At 39.9% G+C, this 15,991-nt stretch overlaps 1 protein-coding gene across 1 annotated transcript in view; it reads left to right on the top strand.

Annotated features, from left to right (window-relative positions):
- Nucleotides 1-15,991, top strand: part of Hsd17b12 (hydroxysteroid 17-beta dehydrogenase 12) — a 125,194-nt gene that overhangs the window by 99,044 nt on the left and 10,159 nt on the right. Inside the window, exons 7-8 of the mRNA XM_034496243.2 lie at nt 8,437-8,471; nt 15,239-15,320. Of these exons, the coding sequence (XP_034352134.1) occupies nt 8,437-8,471; nt 15,239-15,320 (117 nt within the window). The remainder of the gene's footprint in view (nt 1-8,436; nt 8,472-15,238; nt 15,321-15,991) is intronic.

The following is a 15,991-nucleotide window of genomic DNA, read 5'->3' as shown; positions in this document are numbered from 1 at the left end:
AACTGATGTGGATGTTAGGAAGTGCATGCTAACAAGAGCCTGATATAGCTGCCTCCTTAGAGGTCTATCTACATATTCAGAGGCAGATGCTCACAGCTAACCACTGATCTGATCAAGGGTTTCCCAATGGAGAAATTAGAGAAGACTGAAGGAGCTGAAAGGTGTTGAGGACCACTCTGCCCCACTTTGGGGGTCAAAATATCCTGGACTGCTCTGCTGCTCCAGTCCGAGTGTCAGGGTCTAGCAAGAGCAAGAGTGGGGGGAAGAAGGGGAAGAGACTCGAAGAATAGAGACAAACCAGAGGTCTGTAGTCAAGTCACATTTACTGCCTCCCATAGACTATATTCACACCTCCTATTGACTATTACAAGGAAATCCTGGGTATTTATAAGCACAAGCAGGAGAACACAGCTGAGGACATTTTACCATGTGCACCATGCAGCTGTGGTCACTAAACAGCAAGACAAGATATGTGGGGATAAACAAGATGTTTATCAGAGTGTGCTTCAGCTGTTGTAGGCTGTTGAAAAACAAGTCTCTTATCAGGGTACATGGCTCGAGATGGCTGCAAAGATGATAGCTGCTTTCTGCTAGAAGTCAGCTCCCAACAGGAGGGTTGGTGGCCCCATGAGGAGAGCAACAATACCAGCCAACCAGAGCTCCCCAGGGTCTAAACCACCAGCCTGGGAGCACGTAGGAAAGGACCCATGACTCCATCTGTATAGGTAGGGGAGGATGGCCTTGTCCTGCATAGGTGGGAGAGGAGATCCTTGGTCCCATGAAGGCTGAACACCTAGTGGGGGGAATTTGAGGGTGGGGAGGTGGGAGTGGGGGCATAGGTGGGGGCACATCCTCATAGAAGCAGGAGGATGGGGATGGGATAAGTTCCTGGGTGGCGGGGGAATGGGGTAAGGGGATAAAATCTGAAATGTAAATATAATATCCAATAAAAAACAAATTATAACTTCATCTTAATAACAATCATACATATTTCTACCAATAGGTTATGGCTGTGCAATAAATCCTAGCTAATCCTCCCCGTTCCAACAAAACCACTACTTTTCCCTAGAAAGACAGCCCACAATATTAACCACCTCAGTCCCCAAGCCCAGGGAATAGGGGCGCCGACTCTTCATTAAGTTCTTCAAGCTGATTACGGGTGTTGAGATATTAGAAGAGGGGCAGGTGAAGAGTAAACTGATAAGCCTTTGATGCTGTGTCTTCACTGCATCCAGATGGAATTCCAGGACATTAGAGGTTCAAGCAGGTCTGCTCAGCTTGCTTGATGAGTAGATATACCAAGGCAGTGTATTCTGCAATATACAATTCTCAAAACAAATTTTAGTATCAAGATAATTTTTTGTTTGAATTCTGGAATCTAGTCTTGTGGTGGCCTGCCTCTGTCATGTCTAATCCATATAATTCTGGGAGTTTCTATGAGGGTGTGCTCCCACCATCCTCCCATTCCCACTTCCCTGCTCTCGAATTCCCCAACACTAGGGAATCCAAACTTTCAGGCACCAAGGCCCTCCACTTCCACTGATGCCTAATCCCTTACCCCATCCACCATCCTCCAATCCCCTAACCATTACTAATAACCCAGTTATAGTTCTGTGGCTATCTTATTTTGGATTTGTTGGAAGGGTATTATTTTCTTGCTCTTTCTAGGGTATAATTTCCCTCCTTGTATTAGAGCTTTCCCGCTATTATCCTTTGTAATGCTTGGTTTGTGGAAAGATATTGTGTAAATTTGGTTTTGCCATGGAATATCTTGGTTTCTCCACCTATGGTAATTGAGAGTTTTGCTGGGTATAGTAGCCTGGGTTGGCATTTGTGTTCTCTTAGGGTCTGTATGACATCTGTCCAGCATCTTCTCACTTTTATAGTATCTGGTGAGAAGTCTGGTGTAATTCTGATAGGTCTGCCTTTATATGTTACTTGCTGTTTTTCTCTTGCTGCATTTAATATTCTTTCTTTGTTTTGTTCATTTGGTGTTTTGATTATTATGTGATGGGAGGTATTTCTTTTCTGGTCTAGTGTATTTGGCATTCTGTAGGCTTCTTGTATGTTTATGGGCTTTTTTTTTTTTTTTTTTTTTTTTTTTTTTTTTTTTTTTTTTGGTTAGGGAAGTTTTCTTCTATAATTTTGTTGAAGATATTTACTGGCCCTTTAAGTTGGGAATCATCACTCTCTTCTATACCTATTATCCTTAGGTTTGATCTTCTCATTGTGTCCTTGATTTCCTGGATGTTTTTTGTTGAGAACTTTTTGCATTTTGCGTTTTCTTTGACAATTGTGTCAATATTTTCTATAGTATCTTCTACATCTGAGAGTCTCTCTTCTATCTCTTGTATTTTGTTGGTGATGCTCGTGTCTATGACTCCTAATTTCTTTTCTAGGTTTTCTATCTTGAGGGTAGTCTCCCTTTGTGATTTCTTTATCGTTTCTACTTTTATTTTTATGTCCTGGATGGTTTTGTTCAATTTCTTCACCTGTTTGGTTGTGTTCTCTTGTAATTCTTTAAGGGATTTTTGTGTTTCCTCTTTAAGGGCTTCAACCTGTTTACCTGTGTTCTCAATTTCTTTTGAGATTGTTGTTTATGACGTTCTTAAAGTCCTCTGTCATCATTATTAGAGGTGATTTAGATCTGACTCTTGCTTTCCTGGTGATATGAGGAATTCAGGATTTTCTAGTGTGGAAGAACTAAGTTCTGATGATGCCAAGTACCCTGGGTTGCTGATGCTTATGTTCTTGTGCTTGCCTTTCCACATCTGGATCTCCTTAGTGCTACCTGCCCTGTCTCTGACTGGAGCCTGTCTTTCCTATTATCTTGGTTGTGTCAGAACTGTGTGGGGTGGGTGTTGCTACTGGGGTTAGAGCTGAGGCCCAAGATCTGCTCAGTGCTGAGGCCCAGACTGGAAGTAACCAGTGCTCTAGGCCAGGAGTGAATACCTGGGTCCTAGTTACTCTCTGTTTGGGGCGGGTGTTGCTGTCTCCTTACCTAAGACACTGCCTGGGTTAGAGTTCCTGGGAGCCCAGCTTCCTCTGGGTTCTGTGAAATTGGGTGCAGAACTTCCTTCTGGGATCTGCTGAGTCCTCAGGCCCAGACCGGAAGCACTATGATTGTTTTTAAGTTGCCTTTTATTTCAGTTGAACACTTGTTTCAGATTTTTCTATTTCAGATTTTATAAGAAACTTTTCTTCTAAAGTGTATGAGTCCATTTTTCATTTGCCTAAATCTAAACTTGGTTGATTTCAGCATGTTTTTTGAGGCTTGTGTTAGGGCAAAGGTAAACCAATTATTTATGGGAGATGTTCTGACTTTGCTCATGAAAAACCTGGATTCTTGAAGCTAAGCCTAGATTCTAGTATGGCTTGTTCTGTTTACTTCCCTAGTCACAAATAGTAGTGACACCGGTCTTACTGAATCAAGTATCTTACGTTTGATAGATTCATCATTTTCTTGAGATAGGTCCACATTATGTAGCTTGGGCTGGCCTGGAACTTGATGTGGACCAGGCTAACTTCAAACTCATAATGCTCCTGAGTACTGTGATTAAAGGTATGCAGAGCCTTAGAGCATTAAAGCAGTGTTGGAACAAATGACCAAGTACCAGAAGTTACATGATAAAGAAGTGTGTATTGTCTAAATTTTCATAGCAAAGAGTAGGAACACCTAGACAGTAGGCTTTGGCAGGTTTTTTTTTTTTTTTTTTTTGAAATAAGATTGTGAGGGCTTTACTAATTATAAAAGCAATGCAAGATTGTTGCCAAAGATATTTGAAAACTATATGAGCATTAAGAAGAAAATAAATCCTGTGTAATCCTGGCCACAGATGGCTACATTTTAATACAACATTTTTAAGGATTTTCTAGGCCAGTCAGTCTATTTTTGAGTTATGTATCTCAACTAAATGATTTAATAATACTGATTGTGACTTTGTATGAGGTAAATGAACTTTGTATTTCTTTCCTAACTAGAATATGCATATCTGTACCAGTACATATTTTACCTGAGTAATGAGTACGTGGTTTCCTCCAAGGGACTCTGATTTAAGGTGTTCTGAAGCCAATCATGTGTTTGTGTACATTTGTGTACTGTAGGTTAGCTTGCTTACAAAGAGATACTAGGACTACATGTGAGACAACAATGTAGATTAACTTTAGATTTTTAAAGTGTCTTTGTCTTTTGTGGTGTGGATTAATGAAAACATTACTAAAAAACACTTGTCTTTTGTTGCAAACTCTGAAGTTCTCACTATGGTAAAAGTTCTGTTGTGGTGGCTTCTACCTACTTTGTGGGAAAACTGTTGCTATAGTAAGACACCATGACTAAGACAGTATTTGAGCCTATGGTTCCAGAGGAGTAAGAGTCCAGTATGGTGGGAAAGCTGCAGGTCTAGCGCTGGAGCAGTGAACTCTTAGCCTAAGAGCTCACATCTTGAACCATACCAGAGCAAACCAGAAATGAGTGTTTAAGTCCTCAAAGCTGCTTCCAGGTACGTACTTCCTCCAACAAGGCCATTCCTCCTCAACCTCAAATAACAGCACCACCTGGGAAGCATATGCAGTGTGTGAGCCTATGGGGGACATTCTCATGCAAACCACCACAAAAAGAAATTAAAATTGGCTGCTGTGCACCTGTGGAGGCTATCTCACGTGAGAAGAAAACAGTTAGAGCTCACATGTGTTATTACTACTTACCTAATATTCTTAACCACCAAACTCACAAGTTGTGATAACATCATTTTAGAAATATGTAAAGAGAAACAACATACTTCCTGGCATAGTAATTATCACCTGCAGATGGCCTAAAATTAGCATATTAAATTAGCTCCATAAACACCATGTGAGCTGTGAAATGCAGTGCATATGCACAGTGAAATTTCATGGTATCTGGGTATAAATACCCAGATATTAAGATACTAGTCAATAAATGCAAAATGAAATGGGACTTAACAACTTAGTTTAAATGTCCGATGTGTGATGTTAAAGAGAATTTAATGTGAGCACAGTGAAGTCTGTCTACTTATTTATATGTTGAATATTTTAAAATGATGTGTAAACACGTGCCCAAATACAGATGGCCTGGAGTTGGATTTAAGACTTAGAATCTGATCAGGAAAGGTAATGTCAGCATAAATGAAAACTTTAGTTGTTTTTATAAAGATATGAAGAGTTCAATTTAACTTCCTGTGGCTTTTTGGTGTTATTCCTGGTTGAATTTTTAATTTTTTTTAAATGAGCTTCCACTTCATGCACACAGAAGTAAACATGAGAATCTGTGAACCTTAAGAAAGACCATCACTTTTACCTTTAAGAGTTGTGTCTTTGCTGGTGCCTTGTCTGGTCATTGAGCAGTCAATATGTATTTTTGGCTCTTTAGCAACCAGCCACCCAAAGCACTATTCTTCACTTGCCTTGAGTTACTCAAACCTCTAGTTTTAATTTGTTCTTATAAAGAATATATTTGGTCATGTCAGTACATATAAAGACATCAAAAAGGCATTTAATTTTTAACATGTTACTGATACAGTTTTGAAAGTATGATTATATCATGTGAGGTTTCATGTTGTCTGACCATTTTCTGGATAATTTTTCACTCACAGCAGAAACATGGTATGGCATAAAGGAAATATAAGCTTCTGGTTTATATTTCCCCAATATTTCAACTGTGGTTCAACTTGCCTGGTAATTCTCCAGGTCAGTTGGAGCCTACAAATCCCATTCATTCTCCTCTCCTTTGTGTAGGAAAGCTACTACAGGTACTAACCAGCTGCTCTTCTGAGCTCCACTTAGCTCCCCTTGGTTAACAGGTCTTACTTCCTTAATACAGATCGATACACATGTAAGGGCACATGTATGCATGCACATATGCACACATGAGTAAGAACTTTTAAAGTAGGCGTCTTCATTTTTCTCACTTCTGTTTTTGATGAACTCAAAGCTTTGGGGAACTGAGTAGTAACTTATATGAAAATGCTTGGAGACCACTTTCTAATATATTAGCTAAGCATTATGGTCCCCTGGTAACTAATAGAAGCCCCTTTCAGATACTATTGCTTGCTAGTTAGCTCAGTTAGTGTAGTGCCCATAAACACAGACCATTTTCAGATACTCTGAAGGTTGCATACAGTTCATCCTTTACAATGGAATATTCCACAGTGTGCCTGTTTTACTTGTGTGAATGTCTGACCCTGATGTCTTCTATAGATGCAGTTTACATGATGCATCTAACCAGTTGTACATACTTTTTTTTTTTTACATCTCTTTATTTTTTTAAATCCACTAAACAAAGGAATCTAGTAATTCAATAGAAAATACTTATTTCTTCACGGTTTGCTTTTTTGCATTCTGTTCCTTCTGGCATTTATTTGCTGCCAAGTGATCTCCTATTTATGCTTTTATAACTTAACCAAAATATAATCTGTGAAGCTCTGCCTGGTTTCTAGCTGTAAGTGCTCCTTTTCTTAAGCACCAGTGCCCCCTGTCTACTCGTGGGAGCATCTCATTATGAGTCCTGACTTGGTTTCATCACGTTGAATTTGAAGCCTAGTAGGAACATTTTGAATTGGTTCAGGCAAATGAAGAAAATTAATAAGAGAGTCTTTTCAAATCTGTAAAATATTTAATCTATTTTTTGTGGGACTGCTCTTTTGGGGGAGGGGTCATAAAATGTTAACATTGATCAAACTTTATCATCATAAATGGTCAATCTTACTAGTTAGAATTTTTGGTTAAAAGGCCGAGTTCTTAGGACAGTGGCCTCTATCTGCTTAATATGAGCAAAGGGCCTCAAGGTTCATGCCCAACACTACAAAACAGACAAAAAGAATATTGATTATGTCTAGTAACAGAGATACAATCACAAGTTAAACAAAGTCAAAATGGGTCAGTTAGTCAAGGTGCTTCATGGAGCAGGTGCCGAGTGTGATGCACAGTGGCTCCTCTATCTGTAAGGATCCGCCCCTTATCCCATCATCCGACCATGTATCACATTCACTTTGGGGTCACAATGGCTCCTTTTCCCAGATCTGCTATGTGCTGCCTACAAAGAAGAGGGAAGGATAACAGAGTAAACAGTCTGTTTCTCTCAAGTCCACAACCAAGATATTGTATGTCCTACTTCTTAGGAACTAGATGTAGGCCATGTGCAATTGCCAAAGAAATTGTAATACATTTGTTTTTATGGGAGGCATGAAAGAATGGGAAAGAGGTTGTGTGCTCTGAACCTTCATCTGCAAGGGAAGAGCAAATGCTAGAGGACAGCTGACAGTCTGCTTCGTCACCCTATGAGGATGAGTTATGTAGAAACACAGACATATGTAAAAAGGAGTTGACAGGAAGCTTCAGCCTATACTTGCTTGTACAGTTTCTCCTTTTTCATCTGGGCCAGATTTGGTCACATCTTTACTTCTGCTGAAGTGTTTCCCCTAAACTCTGAGGATATTCCTTTACTTTGAAATTGATGATGTATCAGCCAATATTTTTTTTCACCGATAATGGTGACAATTTATGCTCACTCACTGACAAGTGCATGCACTATCTCTGGAGTTGATCTTTGACTTGTATGTCCACATAGAACACTTTGCTGCAGAAAGTCTTTATGACCTTTTGCTTCAGAATATTTCTATGAAAAACAATCTTTTATCAAAATGCTATCATTTTAATTGGTGGTTGATATTATTCAAGATAAAAGACTTAGAATGTCTACACTTAGCAAGCATTTCAACGACTTGTGTTGCTTAGAGAACCAATATGAGCTGAGCCAAGACTTAACTGTGAGGTCATCTTGACAAAGATTGCACTTTAACTTTCCTTAAGAATAGTATCCTGCAAAAGAGTTTGGTGGTTGCCTGTGCTGACATTGTGTGTCTTTGGCTGGTGATTATAAAGTTGCTAAATTACACATACCACCATTCATGGTCACTAGAGGCCACAAATGGTTTCGGTGTGTTTTACTCACAATCGTGGACCTCAGAAGAAATGAATGCACTTGATATTTACTCATATCTTACTTGCTGGCATTCTTTTCCCCAAAGCCTTCAGAAAAGATGACTTGAACCCTTAAGATGAGAACACTTAAATCAGCTTGGTAGGTGGGATGTTGTTACGTGTGATAATATTCAGTCTTTTCTGAGAAGGACTAAAGAGATGTCCACTTACCTTAGAGCCCTAGTTATTTGAAGTTGCCCGTGTCAGCCTTACTTTTCAGACAAGGCTAATCTTAGCCACGTTCACTGAAAACCTTCTCAGTGCATTCTCTTTATGTACTCCTAATACAGTATAATTATACAGAGTGTATAAGATAACCCTCTCTTAATAGAATGGTGACTGGCTTCATGAGTCCCTTCTCTTTGGTATGCGTGGGTGTCCTTCACTCTTTTGTGGCTTCTGTCCTCAGCCATCACTAATGTTTTGTTTTCTCTTTTCCAGGTGACACGCTTGGTGCTGCCTGGCATGGTAGAAAGGTGAGTCACACGCTCACACACAAGCACCGTGCTTGCAGAGCTCATTATTATTTATAGGGAGAATCCTTTCTTTGAGAATTTCATTAAAGTGACTAATGAACCTAACTCTGTCTTAGCACCAGGCTAGTCACACAGTGGAGCATGAGTCATTGGTGGAGGAGGCCTTTTTCCACTAGACTTTTTTTATTTCCCTCTCTAGGGTTGTGGTGGTTCCTTTAGATCGGGATTAAAAAGCCAGCCTGAGTCACCATCACTAACTCAATTGCCTGCTATTCTGAGGGGGTGGATAGAGTTCCTGGGATATTCCTGGGAATGCCTCCTTAAAGCTGTAGCTACTTAGAGCCTAAATCAGTGGAATGTCCTGAAACTATGTGCCTTTCTTTGGTGTTTTCATTCTTGCTGGGGGAATGGATGCATGAGGGAATAAGGCATGATGCGAAGTCACCAAATGTCAAACAGACTCTGGGAGGAAAGGGCCAGTTGAAATTGAGGGCCAGTAGAATACCCCAAATGTCTTCGTTTTGTTGAGAAATTTGTGGTTGCATTTCCACATGTGAAGTAGCACTGAGTGTAAAATATAACTAAACTGTTTCCTTCTCAGAAGAATCTAAACATTGCTTAAGCCTTCAAAGAAAACCTGCCAAAGAGAGCTGGGTTTGAATGTTGGACCAGTTTGTTATTTTAGTTTTGAGCTCCATCAAAGCTTTGATAGGGGAGGAATCAAGTATCCACTTCTGTTAAAAGACCAGGAAGGAATGTAGTTTATGTGTTTGGAATCCACCAGTATGTTCTGCCTCCTTCTACTGTGTGGAATATGAGGAATGGGGCTCAGAAGTCCATTTTTTAATCATGTACAGTGATTGAGAAATTGTTTTCAGCAAAATAGGTTGTGATTCTGTTTTACATGTACTGATTTATATATTCTAATTGCCTTATTTTAGTAAAGTTAACTTTAAAGCCTTCAGGCTGAGTATTGACTGATGGAGAAGGGGTATGTTCTGATGATAGGACATAAATTGGCAGTGGTCAAATCAGTGGTCAGACTGGAACTCTAGGACTAGGGACAGAGTAGAGTCCAATAAGGATGGGTCACTGTCTTAATCTGAGTGTTGACATCTACAAATGGCATTATAAAGAAATCTTTGGACTTGGGGTAGGTGCTCAGTATTAAATCATTGGCATTACTAGCATGCCATGGGTTTCCATCCACCAATTAAACAAAACAAGGAAGTCAAAGCTGTTAGCCATAGAAGTATTATTAAAGAATTTTTTTAAGTTTGTTGGTGAAAACTATGTAAAAGGAGCAGAAAGTATTGGATTCATAGAATGCGCAGCCCAGTGCACTCAGTAACCCCGCCCCCTTTAGCTTAGTGAGATGAGATGCTGTGAAGTGCATGATGCAGAGGTAGAGCTAGAGGCCTAGGGCCATCGTTACACCCAGCAGCACCACCCCAGCCAGAGCTGACACTGGGTATAAAGGAACAGTGTGAAGAGGAATTCATGCTTAGCCAGCAGAATTGAGCTTGGAGAATCCACATGAGTTCAATCCTTGTGGCTCAAGAAATCCAAGTTGATTTTAAACTGAGGTTGAGAAATGGCCTGGTAGAGAGCCATTAGAAGCTGAATCATAGGAAAATTGAGGGGTTACTAAGGACTAGTTAGACATGTATGTAGAGTTTATTAATTAGTACTTTGTGTTAGAGGAAGAGATGTGTATGTCCATTGGAGCTTTAGGAGTTATTAGGTATATTAGTCAAGGTGTGCTAACTACACTAATAGATTAATCCAACCTTCATGGCTTATCAAGTTAAGGATTTATTTTCCCCTTATTTCTCTACCTTGTCCTGGAGGAATCTCAGGTTCCTTCCATCTATGGGTTCTGGCATAAATCTTTAAGATCTTATCTTAAGAAAGAGTTCTTCACCCAGCTAACAGGTAAAGAAAGAGAATCGGGATGATGTTAGGGGAGGTTCCATGGGTCAGCCCTGGGAGGAGTGTATATCACATTCTGTCGTCTAGAACTCCACCTGTCATAAGCTGCAACTTACTGCACGGGAGGCCAGCAATGTTAGTTGTTTGTCAAAAAGAAGGAAAAGCTCCAGGTGAACAGATGTCCGGAAGTGGTCGTCCTTACCCCCTGTAAATGGCTTCATTCTCGTCACTCTCTACACCTCCCCACGGTGACCTATTTCTATGGTAGTTTCCATAGAATTGGTATTCTCATTGAGTAACAGCAGTGTCCTTTAGAAAGAGCCTTTGTTATTGGTTTCTTCTCCCCCACCCTTTCAGTGATTCTGTCATTGATGTATGAGATTTTTCCAAACATTCTAAAACTATAGACAACTGACTATCACTAAATAAGTACCAATAATCAGACTAAGGTATTATCACCATACATATAGAAAGTGCATAATTACATTATCGGGAAACTTGCTCTCTCTACTTCCCTGGAATTATAAACATTGTGTACAGCTGGAGCCAGGAGGTGGTTGCCATAACAACCATGGAAAGGCTAAAAATAGCCTCTTTCATATTGTACTGCTTAAGGTGGAATTATGACATGTTATGGCGTTTTAGGGCAGGTAATTTTTTCTTGTGCTAAATGTTTGCAAACTTTATTCAACAAAGCAATATTTGTATAGTGTGAGAATTTGATTGCTGGTTCTAATTGTATGCCTGACCCTGTGTTCCATGATTCCTCCTCTGACACTGAACATTGTTTTGATAGTTTCTCTGTGTTCTTAGGAGTCAATTAGAGAACTGTCTACACCAATTTCCGTTTTCCGTCTAAGCCTAGAAAACTCTCTAATGACCCTGCAAGAGTGCACTTCTGTCGTCTCTCATGTGTAGTGGAAATGTAAAGAACTGAGATGGAGTCTGTCTCAGAGCTCTGTCTGGTTAGCACTCTGCACTGACTGACCTCTGGCTCCCCTCCCTTTTCTCCTCTGCTGAAGGGTGGGGCAATGCTGAGGTTTCCTGAGTCGGGCCAGAATCAGTGACTTCTTTCAAAAGACACTATTATTCCCCCAGGACAACAGTATTTCTATAGAAGTGAGGACAGGGATGCTACAAGAGCCCAGCAGAAGAGAGAGGCATTTGTAGAACAAAAGCTTGGCAATTTTAAAAAATCCAGGTGACAATTAAAGGGAGTCTCATGGGGAGTTGTCCAAACCTAAGGGAATCCTAGAGAGCATAGCTGTAAGGGAACTGTAAATGAAAGCTGAGTTTTACAGGGCTGGACAAGCCTATTGATTGGCTTCTGGGAGGACAAATAAAGGAAGTGTCTGTGGAGGTGAAGAGGCGTGTCCTGAAGTGGAGCTGATGATTCTGCTTTATTTCTTCAGCATTCTAGTTCTGGTAGATCCTCAATAATCTGTACCTCCAAGTCACCATCACGTGATGGCTAGCAAGTAAGCAGTGAGATGAGTTACGAATACTGCATCACAGAAAATGTCACTTTATTTGTTGATCTGATGTTGTCACAACTAACTAGGAAATGTGCTGAAGTATGAGCAACATAGGTGGGTCTTCAATAACGGAACTTCAGCAGAAATTCTGAATGTGCTTCCATTGTTCCCAAGCCTCCAGAAAATGAGAGGTTAACCAGCTTGGCTTATGTTTGTCTCTGTGTGCAATTAAGCATAGCCTATTTTGCCCTTCTGCTTGATATAACAGAGTTGTCATGAGCCTGGCTGTGCCATGGAAACTGTTTGACGTCACTAATTCTACTTAGATGGAGGATTAGAGCTAGACAAAGTAGTTGATTGTAAAGATGAGTCCTTTGTGGCCCCAGGTCCAAATGTTCACCCTATTTCCATGTAAGGAGATACATTATAGGGATTATTGCAGGGCGTACTAGTATTCAACTTAGAACACAGACAAAATAGAATATTTTTTCCTTAGAGAAGATAGATCTGAATGCTATTATGGGAGGGGTCAGAGAAAGGTCTTTGATAGACACATATGCATGTTGTCCATAGCAGGACAGATTGGTAGGTGGGGTGTTTTCTCTCTCTGCTGCCAGTTAGATACATTTAAAGTGTTCTCATTTTATATAGCACTTTGACAGTGTTAAATTTTATGTTTTGATGTAATTTTTGACTTAGTTCTATCTACTAGTATTTTTTTTCTCTTTTTCTTCTTCTTCTTTTGGATTTTTATTTATTTTTAATTTATATGTAAGGGTATGCTTCCTGTGTGTAAGCCTGTACACCTCATGTAGCCGGGAAAAGGCACTGATTCTTTAGCACTGGAGTTACAGATAGCTGTGAGCTACTGTGTGGTTTTTGTAAAAACAACCAGTGTGCAATTTCTCCAGCTCCTAGGAATTTTCAGTCAAGAGTAGAATATTTGAGAAACAAAGATCTTTGTTACCTGGAGAAGTATATAAATAAAAGAATAGCTGATTGTGACATGTTGGATTGTTGATATTATTTTGTAAAATGAGAAAAGAGCTTTTATTGTCTTTAAGTGAGTTTTCCTCTGTTGAAGTCATAGAACTAAACTTTAACCTTTACCTTCAACTTTATATTTCATTTGTGAGTAACAGAAAGAGAAATGTGACTTTTGTTCAAGGGCATATGCAGCCACTCCAGCTAGCATGATTGTGATGGAACAGAGTCTGGCTCTAAGCAGTGGTGGCAGGCCACAGCTTCAGGGACAGCATCACCTGCATCTACCTTAGACGGGCTCTCTGTGTCCTTACACTTGACAGTAGGGCAGCTCCTGGCTAAAGGTTAATACAGAGTGATTGTGAGGTTGGACTTGCTCCTCAGGAAGCTTGATTTGCCCGAGTAGCCACAGCCTTGTGCATCCACCTCACTGGGTGTTCTGATGGGCTATTGGGTGCCCTAAAGGCTGTGTGTTCTAATAAAAACTGATTTTTCTTTTATTTTACGGATTGGTTAGCTTAATTTACATGTTGTAAACTACACACCTGTCTAAATTGTGCAGTTCAGTCATTTTCAGCATGTTTAGAGCAGGACAGCTATCAGTACAGTTTAATTAGGGAATATTTTCAGCACCTAAAATGATAATTTTTTGATGTGGTTTTTATTCAGTTTTTACCAAAGGACTACTCTTTGATTATAATAAAAATTGTTCAGTTTCACTTTCTTCAAAGAAATTTTTATAGGTGTAGAAGATGAAATGACTAGATGTCTATTGCTAATTTACTTTTTTTTTTTTTAATCTAAAGGGGCTGGGTTCTAACTCCTGATAAAAATTATTATTATCATTTTTTTTTGCCTTAGAAAAAAGATAATATAAGGATGATAGAACGAATATTAGCCAATTCTAATTTTAAAATTTTTTTAATAGTATTTTTAAATTTGAAGTTTTATTTTGATCACCAAGATGTTAGTGGGTTTCACTGCTTAGGAAAGTGTGTATTACTAATAAGGACTTCTGTTTTATAAACAATTGACTAGACTCCTGTGATACCCATGAAGCAGAGGGCCCAGACTTCCCTTTGGTGGCTGCAGTGGGCATTGCTCTAAAGGCTGGCAGATGGAGTGATGGCCATACAGTGTTATTTCTTTTCAGATGTATTTCTAAAATAACTTATATGCTATTTAGTCGTGTTTCCTGTGCTGTTTTATGTAAAGGGGTTCTGGGTTCTTCTACCTCCCCTAAATAGTGAATAGCAAACAAAACAAAAACAGGACTTAGGACTAGAAATCCAGAAAGAGAATGGCAACAGACTGAAGAAGGAAAGGAAGCTGAGGAGTGAACCAGAAGTGCCTGGGCCAGGTTTTAGTGTTTGGGAAAGAGGCCTGGGCTGAGACATAGGTTAGTAGTAGAGCACTTGCCTGGCGTAAGACCCTGCACTCCATTTCCAGTGCTGTGAAAAAGAAAAAGTAATGGTGTGCCTTGAGAAGTGTGAGTTTGAGAGAATAAGTTGGTGGCTAGTTTTCATATTTCTAAAGTCATAGTTCTACACCTTGCTTAACCTCTGTATGCTTGCTAAAACTTGGGTGTTTACTGCATTGCTTTTCACAAACTGATTTTTATTTTTTTGTGGAAGCAGAAATTTCTGGTAGTTGCCTGACTTCTTTCAGTAATCTCTAAAAGTCACAGGAAAAAGTTGAACTTCATCTGTTGGCAGTGTAGTAGTTAATGAAGTACAGACTCGGGTAATTTTCAAGTAGGTTCTTTGCCCAAATACTCAGAAGCCAAGGAAGTTACAAGGATGGTACCCATTGCTATAAAGGTTTATGAAAGACTTGACTGCATGTGAACAAAGGTGGGCTCTGGTGTCTAGAGGCTCAGGACTGTGTTGAGAGGGAAGTATTTATACACACTGTTGGAGTGGACAGCAGGATGATGAGTCAGAGCAGACTCTGTATCTATGTGGGGGTTGGCTTTTGCTCTGCAGACATTGACTGCAGTGCATGCACATACAAAGCAAGCATTCTATATTATTTCTATATTATTCTATAATATTTCCCCACTATCTAAATAGGGATTTCTGATTTTGTGGCCACAGAGGACCCTAGAAAGTACAGAGACACTAAAGGAGACTATCCAGCTGATCCAGTCATGCATTGAATTACTAAGACTGGAAAATGAGCTCATCGTAAAGAAGAGCTATTTTTAGTTCATTGAATTATGTTCATTCACCGACCAGACATACCAAATGCTCATGAGAGGCAGGGAGATACGTGGTAGATCAGCAGCTCTGTTGCTCTGTTTCTGTCTTGACTGGAGTTCACAAGCAGATGTGCATATGATTTCCCTCAGTTTGTGTGATGTGTTTTCAATTCCAGATCTAAAGGGGTGATTCTCAACATCTCCTCTGCCAGTGGCATGCTCCCGGTTCCACTGTTGACAATCTACTCTGCAACCAAGGTGACCAAGCATTGCAGTAAATTATGTCAACATAAGAGGGAGGGGTGATTTCCAGTCTGGGCATTAACTTTGTTGGAATGCTATGCTTGGTAGTTTGTAGTCAACTGAGGGCAGGTAGATGGCCTACGTGGGTTTCTGGAGTGTCACAGATGAAAATAAATTTACAAGTGGAGTGCTAGTGTTTCACAGCCACTGATGGTTTGATTTTTGGTCCCTGGTAGTTTACTGATTTTAACAGGGACACTTATGCTTTCCATAGAGACCTAGCCTAAGCCAGCCCTGTTGGTTAGAACCTGATATTAATGGGCCTAAGGTGAGAATGTTGGTAACATGAACATGACCTTCACATAGCAAGGAAGTACATCCTGGCAGTACCACAGACATTCTCAGCTGACAAGAAGTAGACCAATGGAGAGTGAATGTCTGCCACCTTATCTAGAATTCTCAGACACTGTCATGCCTAGAGTGTGACAGGAATTTCCCAGAATTCTGTGTCATCATACAACACTGTTGTTCACATCCTCACATTAGTGCTAGGCTAGTAATTCAGACTGCATCTTCTTCTGTCTGTTGGCCAGGCACTCCCAACTTCAGTTACTTCACTGAGGCATGAAAACATTTCTGAAGAATGATCATTTTAGTTGTTGAAATTAAGCAAGCCTTTAGGGGAA

The sequence above is a fragment of the Arvicanthis niloticus genome, chromosome 2 (genome assembly GCF_011762505.2).
Source record: "Arvicanthis niloticus isolate mArvNil1 chromosome 2, mArvNil1.pat.X, whole genome shotgun sequence".
In the NCBI taxonomy this organism is placed as follows: Eukaryota; Metazoa; Chordata; class Mammalia; order Rodentia; family Muridae; genus Arvicanthis; species Arvicanthis niloticus.
This window is presented reverse-complemented; position numbering and strand designations above follow the sequence as displayed.